The sequence below is a fragment of the Pangasianodon hypophthalmus genome, chromosome 16 (assembly GCF_027358585.1).
Source record: "Pangasianodon hypophthalmus isolate fPanHyp1 chromosome 16, fPanHyp1.pri, whole genome shotgun sequence".
Taxonomy (NCBI): Eukaryota; Metazoa; Chordata; class Actinopteri; order Siluriformes; family Pangasiidae; genus Pangasianodon; species Pangasianodon hypophthalmus.
This window is the reverse complement of record NC_069725.1, coordinates 13,315,140-13,336,501: the sequence shown is the minus strand read 5'-3', so window position 1 is coordinate 13,336,501 and position 21,362 is coordinate 13,315,140. Positions and strand designations below refer to the sequence as shown.

The 21,362-nt window shown below is 39.1% G+C and overlaps 1 protein-coding gene across 1 annotated transcript in view; it reads left to right on the top strand.

Moving 5' to 3' along the window:
* Positions 1-19,322, top strand: part of oprl1 (opiate receptor-like 1) — a 33,503-nt gene extending 14,181 nt beyond the window's left edge. The window contains exons 3-4 of the mRNA XM_026920113.3: positions 14,639-14,991; positions 16,580-19,322. Of these exons, the coding sequence (XP_026775914.1) occupies positions 14,639-14,991; positions 16,580-17,109 (883 nt within the window). The 3' untranslated portion in view covers positions 17,110-19,322. The remainder of the gene's footprint in view (positions 1-14,638; positions 14,992-16,579) is intronic.
* The last annotated feature ends 2,040 nt before the right edge of the window (positions 19,323-21,362 follow it).

The window sequence follows — 21,362 nt, the reverse complement described above, 5'->3', positions numbered from 1 at the left end:
GAGATCTTTATTTAACATTTATGGAGGTGTCTCAGGGATTAGCGCTTTGTATGGTCAGTAAGTTTTTCACCGCAGAACTCGTCAGTACAGAGGACTTTTGCTTTCTGGTTCCTGAGTAAGCTGCACTTTTTTCCACTTTGTGTTATGTGTTTTAACAAAAAAGAGAGGATAGTGAGGGGAATGAATGTTTAGCCCTGCTCTAACACAAGCGATAACTGGAACTTGTCACAGCCTCTGGGGCAGTTCCTTCCTGGACCACTAGAGGGCACCTTTAGTCACAGTTGGACAACAGCTTCTGTTGTCAGCCCCATTTTCTGTCATGATCATGCACTCCTGCTATTTATTTTCTTATTAGTCACCTTATTTAAGTTCCATGTTGTTCCCTTTTTGTTGTTGGACAGTTATGCTTAGGCTTTGTTTGTGTTTGCATGTGTGGCTAGATTTTGGTTACTGTTTTCTCTGTGAATAGTTTTGTTTTCTAGTTTAAGTTTTTCTTGCCTTGCCTTGCCTAGCATTAGCCAAGCCCCTTGTTGTCCCAGTTTTTTTTTTCCTCCCTGTGTTTTGAGGTATCTTTTGTTTGTTTTTGTCCCTAATAAAGAAGTTCTGCACTTTGCATCCATCTCTCTGGACTCCTGTTATGACAGAATGCTCCAACCACACAAGGATGCAGCAGAACTGGCAGTGCTGTGGCAAGAGTGGGGCCTCTTCCTCAAGGAGAGACAACTCCAGCTTGAGAAGCTGCTCACCAGCTGGAGGAATGCCTGGGCTAAGTGGGATAGATGGGATGAGGAGAGGGCATGAGCCCAGGGCAGAGGTCTCTCTGTTGCACTTCCTCCGCTGAGGACGTCGCTCTGCTCCCTGGCTCTGATGAGGACGTCACTCTGGTCCCTGTCCTGCTTAAGGCATTGCCCTGCCTCCCTGCCCTTCTGAAGATGTCGCCCCATCCCCCTACCCCCGCCTGCCTGAACTACTACTGCTGTCTGCATCATTTCCTGTCATGATCATGCACAGCTGTTTTGTATTTTCTCATTAGTCACCTTATTTATCTTCTGTGTTTTTCTCTTTTTGTTGTTGGAGCATTATGCTTAGTTTGTGTTTGTGTTTGGATGCGTGGCTAGGTTACTGTTTTCTCTGTGAATAGTTTTGTTTTCTAGTTTAAGTTTTCCTTGCCTTTCCTACCATTAGCGTAGCCCCCTTGTCCCAGTTTTTGTTTATTTTTTCCTTCCTGTGTTTTGGGGTATCTCTTGGTTGTTTTGGATCCATCTCCCTGAACTCCTGTTATGACAGAACTACCATGCACCAGGGACGTTCCACAAAAATAACCATAAATTGTTTAAGTATGTTTTAATTAATAAACTAATGCAAATATCTGTGGTATACGATATGTGGTATAAGATCTGTGGTATAAGAGAAATAAAACACTACAGGACATGCTGTTATAGGAAAATAAATGTGAAGCTGCACCCTGGTGTTGATTATTTTGTTGTAACAGCTTGCCCTGTAATGTTTTATTAATGAAAATTTTCTTACTGTTAATATGAATACTGTTAATATCAGTGCTCTCCATTAGTCTGGGTGGGGACGAAGTTGGGACTGGTGTGCTCACAGAATGTGTTCACAGAGAGCTTAGTAAATTTACATCTGAGATCAAATTCCAAATATATTTTGAAGTTGCCCTCTGTCCACTGTGCAGTCTGTCATACATTCCAACCCAAGAGCAAGGCCAATTATTCTCTCTTGGGATTCAAACTCATGATTGGCTGATGGTCACATACTTTCTGTTGTGCCACTCAGAAACCTTCTCCTTGCTGTCTTAAGTTTTAAAAATGTTATTCATTGACTATAACGTGAATCAATTGATGAAAAAACAACGTACTAGATAGACGTGATAGAAAAAACAATGTACTACCATTAGGGCGTGAGGAGAGAGGAACCTTTAGGGCTTTCTACCTCAGAAGAGGCATACAGATTTTTCAAAACTCTTTCATAACATAGAGTGGGACATTTGATAAAAAAAATATTGGGTTATGTGGTTTAAATACTATTATATTTTCTGGGCTATCTTTTTGTGCCAGTGCCAGCCTAATTTGCTACTGTAGATATAAAAAGTCTACACACCCCTGTTTAAATTGCAGGTTTTTGTGTCCATGCCTAAATAAATAAATAAATAGAGTCATTTTTGAAAAAAATCTTACAATAACCTGGTTGCATAATAAACCTGGTTTGTAATGGGCCATGTGACTGTGCTGGGAATTAACCAATCATGTCCAATCTCATGTTCAAAAGTAATTACTGTAACCTGTTATTAATGAAGTGTTTCTGATTAACCCCAAATAAAGGTCATCTATTTATGTTTACAAAGCATGTACGGGATCTCATTGTGGAAAGATATCGATCAGGGAGGGGTACAAAAAAATTTCCAAAACATTAGATGTACCATGGAACACTGGGAAAGCCATCATCAACAAGTGGAGAAAACGGGACATCACAGTGACATTTCCAAGAACAGGATGTCCCTCTAAATTTGACAGAAGGACAAGATGAAAACTGATTAGAGAGGCTGCCAAGAGACCTACGACATTAAACATTAAAGGAGCTGCAGGAACATTTGGCAAGTACTGGTCAATCTCTTACATTATTCACATGTCTGGGCTAAGGGGTAGGGTTGCTAGATGGATGCTTTTCTCAAAAAAAAAGAAAAAAATCCAAGCCTGCCAAGTTGTTCCAAACAATGTGGCAAAATTTGTTGTAGTCTGATGAGACGAAGGTAGAACTATTTAGGCATAATTCTAAAAGATATGTTTGCTGCAAGAACATGACAGATTATCACCATAACCACAGTGAAGCATGGTGGTGGCAGCATCATGCTATGGGGCCTCTCCTCTTCAGTTGAGACTGAGACTCTAGTCTAGAGGATATCATAGATAGCTCAAAATACCAATCAATTTTGGCACAAAACCTGCAGGCCTCTGCTAGACAGCTGAAGACGAAGAGAAATTTCAACCTCAAGCACAATAAGAACCCAAAGCACAAATCCATGTTAACAAGGGAATGGCTTCAGAAGAAGAAGATTAATGTTTTGAAATGGCCCAGTCAAAGCCAAGTCCTACTGAAATCCTGTGGAATGACTTGAAGATGGCTGTACACATGCAATCTCCTCACAATGCAGGGGAAGTGGAATAAAATGGCCAACTCAAGATGTACTAAGCTGGTAGACTTTTACCCAGGAGTTTACCAGTGCTATATTACAAGATTCAAGGTTCAACGTTCTTTATTTGTCACATACATTACATACATGTACATACATTAATGTAGTGAAATGTTTTTGCTTAGTTTCATTCCACAGTGCAACTGTGATACATAAAACAGAATATTATAAAAGTCGAATATGATAAAAGAATATAATGAATAAAATAGAAAAATAAAATAGAATAGAATAGACTCTATTAGACAATATATAGATGTTATATGTAAAAATATGTAGAAAGTGTTTAGCAGCTTGAAAAGAGGAATCTTAGCAGATGCAAGAGTTTTTGTTTGTCCATAGTGCAACCAATTGTGTATGTATGTCTGTGTGTGAGGTAGTTAATATGCAGACTTCTCAAGCGTCCTCATTCAGTAGCCGGATTGCCTGAGGGTAGAAACTCCTCCTGTGTCTCTCTGTGTTGGTCCTCAGGATCCGGTAGCACTTCCCTGATGGGAGCACTGAGAAGAGACTATTCCCGGGGTGGTGAGAGTCTTTTACAATCCTCCTGGCCCGGGTCCTGCATCGCTGGTTGTAGATGTGTGTGCAGGGGAGAGAAGTCCTGATGGTCTTCTCCGCTACCCTCACCACTCTGGACAGTACATTCTGGTCCTTGGCCACGGTGCCTCCGAACCAATTGGTGATGTTTCCGGTGAGAAGACTCTCCACAGCCCCAGTGTAGAGAGACCCTGAACCTGGCCAGACGCCAGAGATGGTAGAGACACTGGTGCGCTCTTGTCACCAAGCTGTATATGTGTGTAGTCCATGACAGGTCTTCTGTGAGATAGACCCCAAGGTATTTGAAGCTGCTCACCCTCTCGACCATGGCCCCATTGATCAACAGTGGACTGTAGTTCCTCACCTGCTCCTTCCCATAGTCAATAATCATCTCCTTAGTCTTGGAAACATTCAGGGAGAGATTGTTATTCCAGCACCATGTGGAGAAGATATTCACTTCCTCTAAGTAGGCCATCTCGTCATTGTTGGTGATGAGGCCTACAACCACTGTCGTCGGCGAACTTCACCAGCCTGTTGGAGCTGTGTGTGGCCATGCAGTCACTGGTGCAAAGGGAGTACAGCAGGGGGCTGAGGACGCAGCCTTGAGGAACTCCAGTGCTGAGGGTGAGTGTGGAGGAGGTGTGGTTTCCCATCCTGACCACCTAGGGCGTCCGGTCAGGAAGTCCAGGATTCAGTGGCAGATGTAGGAGTTCAGTCACAGATGCTGGAGCTTTTTGCAGAGGTGAGAGGGATCGATGGTGTTAAAGGCGGAGCTGTAATCCACAAACAGCATTCGCACATAGTTCCCTTACCTCTGGTCCAGGGATGTTGTCCAGATTGCATGCTTTCCTGGTATTAACTTTGTGTAGCACCTTCCTCACATCCATTTCTGAAATGACCAGTCTTTCCTCTTCTCCAGCTAGACCTGATGGTTCATACTCACGGTTTTCCTGGTCTGTGCTGGTAACCTCGAATCGTGAGTAGAAGATGTTCAGTTTGATGGCTAGGGAGGCACTGGCATTATTAATGCTGGGGAGCTTGGATTTGTAGCCTGCAACAGTTTGCAAGCTCTGCCACAGACACCTGGAATCTGCCTGCTCAAACTGGGTCTTGATCTTCTCTCTGTATTTCCTTTTGGCTTCCCTCACTGTTTTCCCCAGGTTGTAGGAAGCCGCTTTGTATTCATCCATGTTGCCGGTCTGCAGCCCTGCGTTGTAGGTAACTGTGCACGCGTTCAGAGCCTTCCGCATGGATCAGTCTACCCATGGCTTCTGATTGGGAAAAACCTTTACAGAGTGTGTGGGAATAGTCTCTCCTATCAAAAACTCTGTATACCCGAGCACCGCTGCTGTAAACTTGCTGATGTCATCAGAGCTGCGCCAGAACATCTCCCAGTCTGCATCCTGCAGCGTGTCTTGTAGCGTGGCTTGTGACTCGTCAGACCAGCACCGCACCTCCTTCATCACCGGATCTTCCCTCCGCAGCCTTTGTTTATATTTTGGGAGCAATAAAATGGCGGCATTTGACCGCAAGGTATTCCAGGTCCGGTGTGCATAATTCCATAAGACGATGGGTGCTCCCTAAGCTGCACCATTTGTCATTTATCATAACACACTCCACCACCCCGGATTTTTCCAGAGTTCTCTGTCCTATCCATGCGGTGAAGGGAGAACCCAGGCAGCTGTACAGTGTGGTCCAGAATGGTTGGAGTGAGCCATGTCTCGGTGAGGCAGAGAGTGTTGCAGTCCCTGAAGTCTTGCTGGAACTGTATCCGGGCTCTAACAGTATGCTGGGCATTGGTGTGAAGTATGCCCTGGCTTGTACCCGGTTCCTCACGCCAGCTGTTTTTCCTCCTTGTTGTCGCCGCCGTCTCAGGAGAGTAAGTCCATTGTTTACCTGGCTCAGAGTGATCTCCAGAGGCCAGGTGGGGTCGGGATGAAAACGGGAATTATAGTGATGAGTAAAGTCTATTCCAAAGTTGATTAAAGTTTGTTGGTCGTATGTTATGTGTCCGTGGGTTAGCTCAATAATCTTGCAAAAAACTAGATAAAAAACAAGGGTTAGCTCAATAATCTTGCAAAAAACAAGATAAAAAACAAGGTAAAATACACAAAAGTTGCAGCGTGGGTTGCGAGCAGTAACGTAGGCAGTCTTCCTTAGCGACGCCATCTTGTGATCCAAGGAAAAGTAATTCTAAGTATTAGTTAAGGGGTGTTCACACTTATGCAACCAGATTATTGTGATTGTCCTTTTTCTTTTTTTCTATTTGTTTTTCACAGTTTTGTTTGGTTGCTATATCACATTAAATGTGGAAATAGATCTGACATGATTTAACTTGGTTTCATTTTTTACATCAGAGAAACCTGTTATTTGAACAGGGGTGTGTAGACTTTTAATATCCACAGTATTTTGTTTGGGCACAAGCCCATTTTTTTCCGTTTGCGTGTTGTTGCCATTACATATTGCCTTGTGCTGAAAAGAGGTGTAATATTTAAAATCTGCTGATGTAGTGGCATCTTCTAACCTATTTTGGTTCAAAAAGCATGTGTAGTATTGCCTTCTGAGATCTCCTCTTAGTGAAAACAGAGGTTGTAAATCATATTTTCATAACATTGTCCACTCTATTAAAATTCTTGTCCCATTTTTTACAACTCATTGATCAACCCTGAGGATGTGCATATATTTATAGCTACTGATACAACCTGACCATGTGTATGCCAAAACTTAGAAATGGTAGAAATGGGTAATCGTGGGTAAACTAATTATGAAGAGCTCTCTTCCCACTTATTGTCACTCATGTCAGTATAATTAGGGGTCCAAGCACCTTCAGCTGCCTAACAATACCTACTTTAGTGAAGTAGTTTTAGGATTTTTGGCCTATTTTCACAAATTTGGTGTCAAACTACTCAGCAGAGACTGAACCTCAATGATTATCAAAAATATGTTGACAGTTGTAAACAATATGGCCACCACTGATCAATCAGTACTAACGAGGCCGAGCCTTATATATTCAAACAGTTGTAACTCATGAATGCTTTCATGGATTCTGAGGTCATACACAGTGGTCAGAGCTAAAGACAAAGAGCTGTTTTTCAGGAACTGTAAGTCTGATCAAGCTAAAGCATTATCCTGCGTGCACTGTCCAAAATTAATATGATATTTTAAGTTTTCTCCACAGTCTTGATGAATCAATAGAATATGTCCTACAAATCAAGGATTTAATCTGTTTATTAAAAAGCAAGTGTATTTCATTTACAAAAAAATCATATTAAATAAATGTCTTGTATCACTTTTATTTAGTCCATCATAGAAATTCAATGTAACTCAAAGCCAACACCATATGCTAATTTCAGGGGCTGACATTCTGGGTCTTTAGGTTAGCTGTGACTTTGTGCTGACAGACACATATGTCCTATATCTCGAATTTGAAGTAGAAGGAAAAAAGAAATATATATATGTATATTTCTTTTTTCCTTCTACTTCAAATTTGAGATATAGGACATATGTGTACTATATATACAGTATATACACTGCTCAAAAAAATTAAAGGAACACTTTGAAAACAGATCAGATCTCAAAATATCATGCTGGATATCTATACTGATATGGACTGGGTAATGTGTTAGGAACGAAACAATGCCACATCGTTTGATGGAAATGAAAATTATCAACCTACAGAGGGCTGAATTCAAAGACACCCCAAAAATTTCATTGCAGCAACTCAGAATGGTACTCAGTAGTTTGTATGGCCCCCATGTGCTTGTATGCATGCCTGACAACTTCGGGGCATGCTCCTAATGAAACGACAGATGGTGTCCTGGAGTGTTTCCTCCCAAATCTGGACCAGGGCATCAGTGAGCTCCTGGGCATTCTGAGGTGCAACCTGGTGGTGTCGGATGGACCGAAACATAATGTCCCAGAGGTGTTCTATTGGAATTAGGTTAGGCGAGCGTGGGGGCCATTCAGTGGTATCAATTCCTTTATCCTCCAGGAACTGCCTGCGTACTCTTGCCACATGAGGCCGGGCATTGTCGTGCACCAGGAGGAACCCAGGACCCACTGCACCAGCGTAGGGTCTGACAATGGGTCCAAGGATTTCATTCCGATACCTAATGGCAGTCAGGATGCCAATGTCTAGCCTGTAGAGGTCTGTGCGTCCCTCCATGGATATGCCTCCCCAGACCATCACTGACCCACCACCAAACCGGTCATGCTGAACGATGTTACAGGCAGCATAACGTTCTCCATGGCTTCTCCAGACCCTTTCACGTCTGTCACATGTGCTCAGGGTGAACATGCTCTCATCTGTGAAAAGCAAAGGGCGCTAGTGGCGGACCTGCCAATTCTGGTGTTCAATGGCAAATGTCAATCGAGCTCCACAGTGCCGGGCAGTGAGCACAGGGCCCACTAGAGGACGTCTCATTAAGTCTGTTTCTGATTGTTTGGTCAGAGACATTCACAACAGTGGCCTGCTGGAGGTCATTTTGTAGGGCTCTGGCAGTGCTCATCCTTTTCCTCCTTGCACAAAGGAGCAGATACTGGTCCCGCTGATGGGTTAAGGACCTTCTACAGCCCTGTCAAGCTCTCCTAGAGTAACTGCCTGTCTCCTGGAATCTCCTCCATGCTCTTGAGACTGTGCTGGGAGACACAGAAAACCTTCTGGCAATGGCACGTATTGATGTGCCATCCTGAAGGAATTGGACTGCCTGTGCAAGCTCTGTAGGGTCCAGGTATCGCCTCATGCTACCAGTAGTGACACTGTCCCTAGCAAAATGCAAAACAAGTGAAAAACAGTCAGAAAGGATGAGTAGGGAAAAAAATGTCATTGGCCTCCACCTGTAAAACCGTTCCTGTTTTGGGAGTCCATCTAGTGCACCTATTGTTAATTTCATTAACACCAAAGCAGCTGAAACTGATTAACAACCCCCTCAGCTACTTAACTGACCAGATCAATATCCCAGGACTTTAATTGACTTGATGCTATACTCTGATTAAAAATTGTTCCTTTAATTTTTTTGAGCAGTGTATGTATGTATGTATATATATATACAGTCAGGTCCATAAATATTGGGACAGTGACACAGTTTTGGTAATTTTGCCTCTGTACACCACCACAGTGGATTTGAAATGAAGCAGTCAAGATGTGACTGAAGCGTAGACTTTCAGCTTTAATTCAAGGGGTTTAACAAAAATATTGCATTAACCGTTTAGGAATTACAGCCATTTTTTACAGAGTTCCTCCATTTTCACAGGCTCAAAAGTAATGGGACAATTGACTGATAAGCAGTTTCATGGCCAGCTGTGGCCTGTTTCCTCCTTATATCATGATAAATTAAGGAGATAAAAGGTCTGGAGCTGATTCCAAGTGTTGAATTTGCATTTGGTAGCTGTTCATGGGAACTCTCAATATAACAACCCCTTCACAACATCTAGCCAAGTCAGGAACACTCTGGAGGAGGTAGGCCTATCATTGTCAAAGTCTACAATCAAGAGCCACTTTCATGAATGTAAATACAGACGGTTTACCTCAAGATGCAAACCGCTGGTAACACTCAAGAACACAAAGGCCAGATTAGACTTTGCTAAAAAACCTCTAAAAAAAGCCTGACCAGTTCTGATGCAAGATTAACTTGTACCAGAATGATGGGAAGAGAAAAGTATGGAGAAGGAAAGAAAGGGCTCATGATCCAAAGCATACCACATCATCCGTCAAACATGTGGAGGCAGTGTTATGGCATGGGCATGTTTGGCTGCCAATGGAACTGGGTCACTGGGGTTTATTGATAATGTGACTGTTGATAGAAGTAGCAGGATGAATTCGGAAGTGTACAGAGCTATACTTTCTGCTCAGATTCAGTCAAATGCTGCAAAACTGATAGGACAGCGCTTCACAGTACAGATGGATAACAACCCAAAACATACTGTGAAAGCAGCCCAAGAGCTTGGAAATTAAATGTTCTTAAATGTCCGAGTCAGTCACCTGACCTCAACCCAACTGAGCTGCTTTTCACTTACTGAAGACAAATCTGAAGGCAGAATGACCCACAAACAAGCAGCAACTGAAGATGGCTGCAGTAAAGACCTGGCAAATCATCTCAAGGGAGGAAACTCAGCATTTGGTGATGTCCATGGGGTCCAGACTTCAGGTAGTCATTGACTGCAAAGGATTTACCTCCAAGTAATAAAAATAATCCTAATATTTATGATTATATTAGTTTGTCTCATTACTTTTGAGCCTGTGAAAATGGAGGAACTCTGTAAAAAATGGCTGTAATTCCTAAACGGTTAATGCAATATTTTTGTTAAACCCCTTGAATTAAAGCTGAAAGTCTACGCTTCAGTCACATCTTGACTGCTTCATTTCAAATCCACTGTGGTGGTGTACAGAGGCAAAATTACCAAAACTGTGTCACTGTCCCAATATTTATGGACCTGACTATATATATATATATATATATATATATATATATATATATATATATACACACACACACAGCCAGGTCCGGAGAGAGGTTTTTTTTTTTTATTTTGCCTTTATACACCACCACAATGAATTTGAAATTAAACAATCAAGATGTGATCGAAGTGTAATCTTTCAGCTTTATTTTAAGAGGTTCCACAAAAATATGCCATTTACCATTTAGGTAATACAGCCATTTTCAACAAAGTACCTCCATTTTCAGGGGCTCAAAGGTATTTGGACAAAGTGACATTATTGTAAATATAACCATAATTTTAATACTTGGATGAAAATCCTTTGCAGTCAATGATTGCCTGAAGTCTGGAGCCCATGCTCTCAAAGCTCAAATTCTGAGTTTCCTTCCTGGAGATGCATTGCCAGGCCTTCACTGCAGCCACATTCAGTTGCTGCTTGTTTGTGGGTCTTTCTGCCTTCAGTCTTGTCTTCAGTGAAAAGCATGCTCTATTGGGTTGAGATCAGGCGACTGACTTGACCATTAAAGAATATTCCATTTCTTTGCCTTCAAAAAGTCTTTAGTTGCTTTCACAGTATGTTTAGGGTCATTATCCACCTGCACTGTGAAGCGGCATCCTATCAGTTTTGTAGCATTTGGCTGAATGTGAGCAGAGAGTATAGCCCTATATACCTCAGAATTCATCTTGCTACTTCTGTCGGCAGTCACAATGTCAATGAACACCAGTGAGCCCGTTCCATTGCCACCCATAAATGCCCATGCCATAACACTGCCTCCACCATGTTTGACACATGATGTGAAACTTTGGATCATGAGCTGTTACTTTCTTTCACTATACTTTTCTCTTCCTATCATTCTGGTACAAGTTAATCTTGTTTTCATCAGTGCAAAGAATCTTATTCCAGAACATGGGAGGCTTTTTTAGATGTTTTCTGGCAAAGTCTAATCTGGCTTTCCTGTTCTTGAATGTTACCAGTGGTTTGCACCTTGTTGTAAACCCTCTGTATTTACATTCATGACAGCATCTCTTGATTGTAGATTTTGACAATGATACGCTTACCTTCTCCAGAGTATTCTTGACTTCTGTTGATGTTGTGAAGGGGTTTTTCTTCACCAAGGAAAGGATTCTGCGATCATCCACTTTAGTTGTCTTCCGTGGTCTTCCAGGCCTTCTGATGTTGTTAAACTCACCTGTGCTTTCTTTCTTTGTAAGAATGTACCCAACTGTTGATTTGGCCACATCTAAGGTTTTTGCTATCTCTCTTATAGATTTACGTTGTTTAACATATTTATGTTGCATTGAGATCTCCTTGGACTTCATATTGGTAGCTCCAGTTGAACAGCTGCCAAATGCCAACTCAATACCTGATATCAACTCCAGACCTTTTATCTGCTTCATTTGTCTTGAAGTAACGAGGGAACGGACCGCACATGGTCAATTAACTTCTTGTCAGTCAAGTGTCCAAATACCTTTCAGCCCCTGAAAATGGAAGTACTTTGCTTAAAATGGCTGTAATTCCTAAATGGTAAATGCCATATTTTTGTGGAACCTCTTAAAATAAAGCCGAAAGTCTATACTTCGATCACATCTTGATTGTTTAATTTCAAATCCATTGTGGTGGTGTATAAGGGCAAAATAAAAAAAAAAAACTCTCTCATTGTCCAAAATTCCGGACCTGACTGTGTGTGTATATATATATATATTTTTTTTTACGAAGGGATGTTAATTGGATTAACCCAGATCCTTTTGTTGTTTATTTTGCTTTGTTGTATTTTGTTTTTGTTGTTTATTTTGCTGATTAGGTTTCTCTGGGCACAGCTTGGCTCATTATTATAACCCCAGTAGCTCATTCAGATCTCATATCCTCTTTCATCAGCTTCCCCCTCTTGTTCCCTCTATAGCAGCAGCTAATGACCTGAGACCAGCCCACACATTCAGAGCATGTCTGTAGATACCCAAGAAGCATGGTGAGAATAAATGTTTCATAGCGAGACAGAGAGGTGTTTTGTGTAGGTGTGTTTCTGTATTTTGTATACATTTACCAATATTTACTAAGCAGGTTGCTGTGAAGTAGTAGCATGATAATCAGATATATGCTGTATCTCACTATATTTTTATAGAGCTGTTCAGATTTGTTATTGGTTGATGGATGAATCATCAATCTAATTGAAAACTTTACCATGTTATATTTTAGGGATTATGTGTAGGTCTATGGATATACTTTATCCATATAACTATATGAACAAGAGAATACAAATTTCAGTATTATATTACAGATTGTCACTGATTAATATAACTCTTTTTACCTTGGTAAAATAATATACAACATAGAGTACAGTACATAATAAGTAGTTTGTGATTTGCAAATTTTAATAGAGTAAATACTGCACATTGGAGCAACCAGTGGTATGGGGCATCCTAGACACATACACATACAAATTACCTTTCCACTTTTTTCTCCTAGTCTGTCACGTGTTGTTTTATAAAGATGATTTATGATTGGAAAGATGCTTATCTATGACTAATGATGTCATTTGAAATACACCAAGACACTCCCCCAAGAAGTAAAGAGTGAGAAGGGGATGAGCACGGATAAGAACAATAAAACATGTATGAGGATGTAGTCATAAAAAAAGTACTTCATTATAATAATTAGATTCCTCAGTTTCATCTGCCATAGAATAGAACTCCCCCAAACACACAAAACTCATGAGGACTGATGCTAAATAGAGTCAGTCCAGGAAATTACATGGAAATCAAAGCAGACTTTCCAGGCAACTGGTTTTTGAAATAGAGTTAGCTTGTTAAACGTCAATTGACTGAAATGAAATCTTGATCCTCACAATCTTTTCCAGTTACTCCTACGTGAATGTTGCCATCCTTTGCTTGAATTCAGAATGAAAGGTTTAAGGCAAATTATATATTAAAGTTAAGCATTATGATGTTGCAGGGGAGAATATTAGCTAAATTTTATATGCCATTCATTATTGAGAATCAGTTGAAACTTTAAATATTAAAAAATATTAAATATTAAAAACAAATTATTTGTGATATTAAGTGTTTGTTTAATGTTTTTTTAATTACTTAAGCAGTATTGTTTTTTTTTTAAAGGCCTGAACCTTTTGTTATTAAAGGGACACAGTGGGTCATGATGATACCCTGAAGAAACAACTTAGCAAAACATTTTAAACATGAAGTTTACCTTACACATTTTAATCTAGACTATTTTTTTCTGCTTGACAAAATTAGTTTAGATTTAGATTGAATGCCATAATTATAATATTAAATTGCAAAAAATAATTTCAATGAATAAATTTTCTCCAAAAGCACATGCATCTGTTTGTATTCCAGCCACTAATGTAAACTTTGACATGTACTGCACTTTTATATATCAAATATACTGTCAAGTTTAAAATTGCTTATTTTTTATTACATTCACAGAATTTAGCAGACATCCTTACCCAGAGGGACTTAAAGAAGTGCTTTATAGTCAATCATCAAAACCCAGTTGTGTTATATTATTAAGATTAATTAAAGAATATGAAAAATAAAGAAAGTGAGCCAAACCCATAAATTAAGACAAATAATTCAGTGTTTAATTCATTCAGATCTTTTACATTAGTTTATAACATAATAAGAAATGCCACCATACAACGGGTGTACAGGCTGGTCTGTGCATAGCCGAAAGCCATAAACAAATGCCAATGGATGGTCACGCTTATGAGAGAAAAGATGTTTAAAGATGGTATGATTTTTTTCGGAGGATGAATGGTGTCTTATAAATCATCTTATTTTAACTCTGTGCAACACTTCTAGCACGTTGGCTGAGACACTTAAAACAATGTTAAAATAGCAGTTTCCCAGTTTCCCTGCGTGATGTGCTTGGTGTGAATGATCACATGGTTACTGTGTAGATCTTTATTTTCTTCTCTATTTTTATGTCACACCATTTTCTTCTCACTCAATTTTATCTCTAGATTTTGACTTTTTTAGGTGCTGTTATAGTGATGTGTTTTTATTGGCATAGAAGTGAGTCAAAATAACTTCCACCTCTGCCTTCCTGCCTTTTCTTTCACTGTTCAGCTGCATTTCATGTTTCCAGCCCTCTGTGTGCTTATGAAGTTTTGTAGGCATCAGTAAATTCAAATGAGCTGTGTCGGGAACACACTTTACAGGTGATCAACATATGTATGCGAGTATGAAGAAAATCAGCATTTCTGAAACTTTTCTGAAACTTGTGGAAATTTTAGTTTGGTTTGGTTTATGCAAACATTTACACACAACTTTACTAAATGATTGATAAATAAGGCCCAATATGCTTCAGAAAGAAAAATTCCAAGTTTAATTAAAGATGGACCTTCACAATATCTGCGTATATTTTTGTGTACTTGACTATTTTGAATTAACGGAGCCTGTCTACTTCTTGTCCTCACTCTCTTTCTCAATCTCTTTGTTTATCAGGTACACCAAGATGAAGACAGCCACCAATATCTACATTTTTAACCTGGCTTTGGCTGATGCATTGGTCTTGGCCACACTTCCTTTCCAGGGCACAGATGTGTTCCTAGGTTTCTGGCCCTTTGGCAATACCTTGTGCAAGGCAGTAGTTTCCATCGACTACTACAACATGTTCACTAGTGTCTTCACCCTTACTGTGATGAGCATGGACCGCTATGTGGCTGTGTGTCATCCTGTCAAAGCTCTGGATATGAGGACACCCCACAAAGCCAAGGTGGTCAACATATGTGTGTGGCTACTGGCCTCTGCCATTGGCGTGCCAGCCATGGTGCTTGGAGATGTTGAGGATGACCATGGTAAGTGTGTGTTCTTGTGTATGTATCCAGATACAAACAGGTTGTACAAACAGGTGATAAATCAAAGGAAAAACTAGGGATTCTTTTATGCTTATGTTTCTCCTTTAATTTGTCACTCATCTGTAGATTATTGTAATTAACCACTTACACCGATTTATTAAGGGTGATAGTGATTTTTGATTTTCAGGTTGTGTAACAACTGTTGCATCAAAATAGTCATTATTGATTGTCATTTTATATATGTTGCAGCAAAATACAATGAATCTCTCCTCCTGCTGACAATAAGATATGCACAACAAAAAGGATTTTATATTGCATCAGCTATATGTTAATTGTGTATGCCTAAGTTCATTTACATGCACACTCTTAGTAGATCACCCACTTAACTGACCATGCCGAGCAACACAATTGATTGCTAAAAAAGCTGTAATTAGTGCTTTTCTTAGTAAATACAGCCCAGTGTTTTTATTAAGCTGCTATGTAGTAATCATATGTATTGCACATTGTGAGCGCCCTCCAATCCATACATCATTCAAGCCCTCCCGAACAGTAAATCTTTTTTTCCTTTGAATTCCTGTAATCAGAGATTTTTTATATGTGTTTCACAGTAGTTAGAGGAGATTGAAAGACTGAGAGAGAAAATTGGGAGGTCTGAATAAAAAAAATTGTGATTGTACACTCTTTTACAGAAGGTGCTCCATCATTAAATGGATGACAACAGACAGTAAGCGAATTGGTCATGCTTCTAAAACAATGAAACAACTGTTTGTGTTGTTGATATTGTTTTGTCCCTAAAACTAAAAAAATAAACACTTCTGCAATAACTAATTGAAAGTAACAATCAACCTTGCAGTTTATTTGATAATAACATGCGTTGTCTATTCTAATCTAAAATATCAATGTATTATCTAAGTCTAGATATTTAATGAAACAAAAAGTCCCCAGTAGAGATTTATCTTGGTTCTTCTTGGAGTATTCTACCTTAAATATTTGGAAACTTCAATCCAGCAGTTTCACAGTGTGTTCCTTCACTTCAGGGTTCAATATGTGTGAGCCACTTAAACCTTATGTTTATTCTTACCATCTAGCAAGGGCTACAAAATGGGCCATTTTACATTAAGCATTTTCTGAGGAAAACTAGTCACATAGATTCTGTTGGTGTGGCTGTAAGTAAAGAAAGAAGAAGGAGCTGAAGGATGAAGACTATCCCAGACAGCCCTCTAAGGAACCCATTATTTGTCTCTGTCAAATAAAGTCACCACAGATATGGACAGATTTTGCAAAATTGTGGCAGTAATCTTTTCAGTTTGTAAGAGTTAGTATTGCACTTGACTTTTGGAAGCACAAAGTAATCCCATTGCATTAAAAAGTACTGTAGTAGCTAAACTTTTTTCTCTCACTCGAATATTCTGGCTCAGCAATGAGTTAAATTTGGACTACTCTCAGACTCACACAGTCTGCACATGGGCTGTCTGATATGTATTTTCTGACTGATAATGTAGGTTAGTCATATCCTGAAACACTTACTTGTTTTTCATGTACTGATTTATTTATTTATTTATTTTGCCATGTGACCTACTTTGTGCAGGCATTGAGTGCATCTTGGTCCTGCCAGACCCCCGCAGCTATTGGGACCCAGTGTTCGGCACATGTGTGTTCCTGCTCTCCTTCCTAATCCCGGTAGCCATTATTAGTGTGTGTTATAGCCTGATGGTCAAGCGCCTGCGCAATGTACGTATTTTGTCCGGTTCCAAGGAGAAGGATCGCAACCTGCGGCGTATCACGCGCATGGTGCTGGTGGTGGTGGCAGCATTTGTCGTGTGTTGGACACCCATCCAGATTATGGCACTTGCACAGTCACTGGGTGTGAATCTGGGCAGTGTGCACACTGTGGTGCTCATGCACTTCTGCATTGCACTTGGCTACGTGAACAGCAGCCTAAACCCAGTACTCTATGCTTTTCTGGATGAGAACTTTAAGCGCTGCTTCCGTGAGTTCTGCCAGCCACCATCTCCTTTCAGCCTGGATGCGCAGCAGCAGTCGGGCCGCATGCACAGCGTGGCGCGAGATGTTGCCTACAACTGCAAAACTACAGAGGCAAACAGTAATGCTGCATGACTAGGCGTGGAGCTGCCCCTGGTCAGCCCGGAACAGCCACCAAATCCAGGGACAGGACACTCTAACTCAGAGCTCACTCAGATCACTGTTCTCTAGCACTGTCTAGGGGTGGAGGAATGAGAAGGACAAGGACTGAGGGTGGGGTCAAAATCAGTGACACACCTAATCTTAGGGACAAAGGGGCTCACTTTTTAGTCTTGTGCAGATTAGGTATTAATGTCTTCATCTTTTGCTTGATTTGTTTTTTTTAAATCATCATCTCTTTGTTATTTGGTGGTGACACTAAAGAGATGCTTTTGTGTATTGGTGGCATTTGGTATTTATTTCAATGGGACTACATTGCCTTAAATAGATTATAAACTCTGTCAAAGTTGAAGCTTGAGTGACCTGGATTGAGCTTAACTCACATTCTTTTAAAATTACCTTCCAGTTGACCACATTCCATTTAAAACATACAAAACAGAGACTTAACTGTTAAAGCCAGATGTTTATTTAAAAATGCTATTTTTCCTGTTTGTCCTGTAACAAAAAGAAAAAAAATGTAATATTGCATTGTTTCATGGCAGGTTTATTCTCTAGCATAATTTGTACAGAAGGTAAAAATGTAGTGCATTTAGTGTTATATTAATCGGTGCATACAATGAAGTTAATTAGCATGAGTCTTAGTATTCTTACAGTCATCTGTCAACCATACCTCTGATATTCTTGAATGTTTTGAGTGTACCCAGCATCTTGGTTCACTACCTCGTGTTATGGTGAGTCTGAAACAAGGAGTAAGCTTTCTCATCAGTTTACATCACTGACCGCTGAATGTCAAATGACTTTTTAAAGAAGCCAAAAAAAAGTTATAAATAGGTAGAAAGGTTCTCTAGTAGTCTGGAAAAGACACTGTAAACTTAAAAGCTTCTTCATGTATGCTGTATTTAATGTTGTAATGATTTGTTCACTTGCTGAAATGTATTGGTTTACTTATTTATTTATGGAATTATTTATTACTGAAGAGAATTGTTGGACAAACAGATGCTGAAGCTGCCATGTCAGTTGTCATAATGGAGTCTAAACAATTACTGTATTCTGAGGTTAATATTGGAAATTATCTATATATTTTCTCTGTGTGCATTAAATGACATTAAATGATACTGCAAAGATCTGTTCCACCTTTGTTCATACAGCTGGTTTTCTTTTTTTCTCTCTGAGCAGCAAGTAATAAAAAACGAGGAAGAGGAAATGCAGAAGTGGGGGTATGTTTAAATTGGAAAAGGCTTTGTGTGGGCCGCATATAAACAAAACTGACTTTTTAAATGTCTTTATCACACAGGGAATCATATGAATCAGTTCATCAGTCCACATCTTTCATGCTAATATACATGGCAATGTTAGAATTCTTTTTTCTGCAGAAACATGCATAATTTGCCAGTACAAGGAGTTGTGCAACATGGAGTGTGACAGTTGAAATCCATCAATGCAGTGGTATTTTCCCATCTATTCTAGTCCAAAAATATGTGATACCACCCACCATGACTCGATCTTGGTACAAACACAATACTAAAATGGTATTTTCCTTCAAATCCCTTTGTCCCTTTTCTTGCGACCAAGTTTTGTTGCTGTACACTATTTATGACACCCTACTTCACTCAACTACCTGAATATGACAGATGGCCTTTTTCAAAGGTGTCTTAAGTCCAAAAGTTGTCAATATTTATATGGGGAAAGTTACTTGTATTCAGAATCTGGTTATTGACATAAATTAATTTTCTGTGGGCCCCAATTGAAATGCAAGACACCTATATGTAGTTCATACCTCTGAGCTTGCCAGACTTTTCTTGAATAGAGGTGTCTGAGATGGAAATTTAAATAGCGTCTAGACAACCGCATTTAAACACAAGTGCTTGCCTTTAACCCTGAAAAATTCCAGGAATTGAAAACGCTGTCTCCCATCTGTTGATTGTACTTTCCACAGCAAAATTAAAATGGTCTCAGTGTGCATTAGGCCAGTTTACATCAAAAGCATTTTTTAATTTCTTGCTGTCTCATTTTTGCATGATACACTGCGAACTTTATTTAAAATAATAATCGGACTACCTATAGTGGCATAGTAAAGTGTATAGTCAGAAAAGGCACGCAAGCCTTATCCTCTGACATTCTATCTATAATTATCTGAACTTTCGCCCATTTTTTGGTTTACACATTTGGAGTTTTCTTTTTTTTTTTCCTCTTTTTTTTTTGAATGATTGTTGGCTTTTGAAGCAAAAATGTTCACACTAATACTAAAAATATCTGTGATAGAAAAGACGCAAAATTCATTTATTGTACATTGTGTCAGCTGGTTATTTCTAGCACTATATAATACACAATACACACAATATAAGCTTAAATGTTATGTTTAGTTTTTAAGAGAGTCAGCATATCTGATTTATTGAATTTTGCAGCAGCACACCCTTGATGATGTATCCATTCCAAGCCAACCACTTTTTAAAACTGTGCTGCTTTTTTGCCAAGCTTCCATGAAAAATACAAAAAATAAATAACTCAGTACTCTAAGGCCTTGTTTTTGATCTTGTGCCATGATCACAAAAATAGGGCCGTAAGGAAATAGTTTTAGCTTTGCAGAGATCCACTAGCTTTACATATTTATACAGAATCTTGCACCTATGAATCTGTTAGATCAGTGGATCTCTACAAATGCCAAAGTCCAGTATGGTCTATAGATTTTTTAACAAAGCTCCTTGCTGTGGAACATTTTTAGATTCGGGTGTATGTATCATATTTCACTTATGATATCTTTCATGTTATTTTACATTGACTTGGGCAGGTCACATAAACATTCTTTTATGTAATACTATGAAAGTGAAAAAGCTATCATGTATAATGATCAAATGCTTTGATTTATGCAATGAAAACTCTGCATGTTTCATTAGCATTGTTTTCTTTTTTTGTTTTCTTTAATTTTATGTTTTGTTTTCTTTAATTTTATGTTTTCTTCTTTGTCACTAGTGAAACATCAAATTGTGGAACACACTATTCTAATTTCATATCACAGATTTGGTAAGATCTATTTGCAAAATTGAGACAAGAAGGGTCTGGGGATAGAGGTTCCCATAGCAACAAAAATGAAAACATAAAATATTGATAGGTGAATGCAGCAGGGCCAGATGCTTCCTAGCATTCAGCATATGCCTGATTTTTACTGTTGTGCTTCCCCTGATGTGTGATTTTATATGTTTGCAAAGTAGTCTAGCCTGCCATTCATGCTCCACCTGGAAATAAAAATTTTCAGGAATCACAATTAGAAGGTGAGAAAAGGGGTAAAAAAAAAAATCTGTGATAATGTCTTATCTGGGAAATAATATGTCCATTATGGAATGTAATGAAGCCTCCACTATATAATATAAGAATATAAGAACCCTTCACTGGAAAATGTGCTAATTATGTATTGCAGAAGATCAGTTATTAAATAAGAAGTGCTAACCATTATATTTTTGTACTTTTTTTTTGTACCGATTTAACTCCACTATGAATTTGTACTGTTTATTTGGAGCCTGTTAGAAACACTAAGATTCTCACTCTGACAATATAAGAATTCTGATCTTTGAGCATTCTTTTCAGTCACATTTTGTACCAATCATTTTGTAGCAAAAGATAAATAGTTTGACCAGATTAAAAAAAAAAATCCATCCGTCCATTTTCTGTACTGCTTACCGACACAGGGTCGTGGGGAGCCCTGGATGGACATATATATATATATATATATACACAGCCCTGGATATATACAGGAGGGAAATTTAGTTTATATTATATATATTTTTTCCAGATTTTTCCTTTAGGAAAGCCTTTGACAAAAGAAGAACATACCGAAATCATTCCATTGGCTGGATCGGATAATAATTGTTATTATTTTGTTAAAAGATCTCATTTTTTCATTTATTATTGCCCTTCATATGATATTTACATGATCATACATCCTGTTCAAAATTTTACACACGCCCCCCCACCCCCCACCCCCATTCTCTTGTGGTCTATATGTAAACATCTGTTATGTGAAATATTCAATACTTATTCAGAGCAGTACTAAATAAAAAACAAAATGCAATTTTTATGATCCCACCTATTTTTTTATTATTATTAACATTTTGCAGATTGTGTAAAGCGTATGTAATGTAAACCTATGACCCCAACTGTATGTATGTGTATATAGGTCCCCCTTGTGCTGCCAAAACAGCTCTGACCCATCAAGGCATGGACTCTCCAAGACC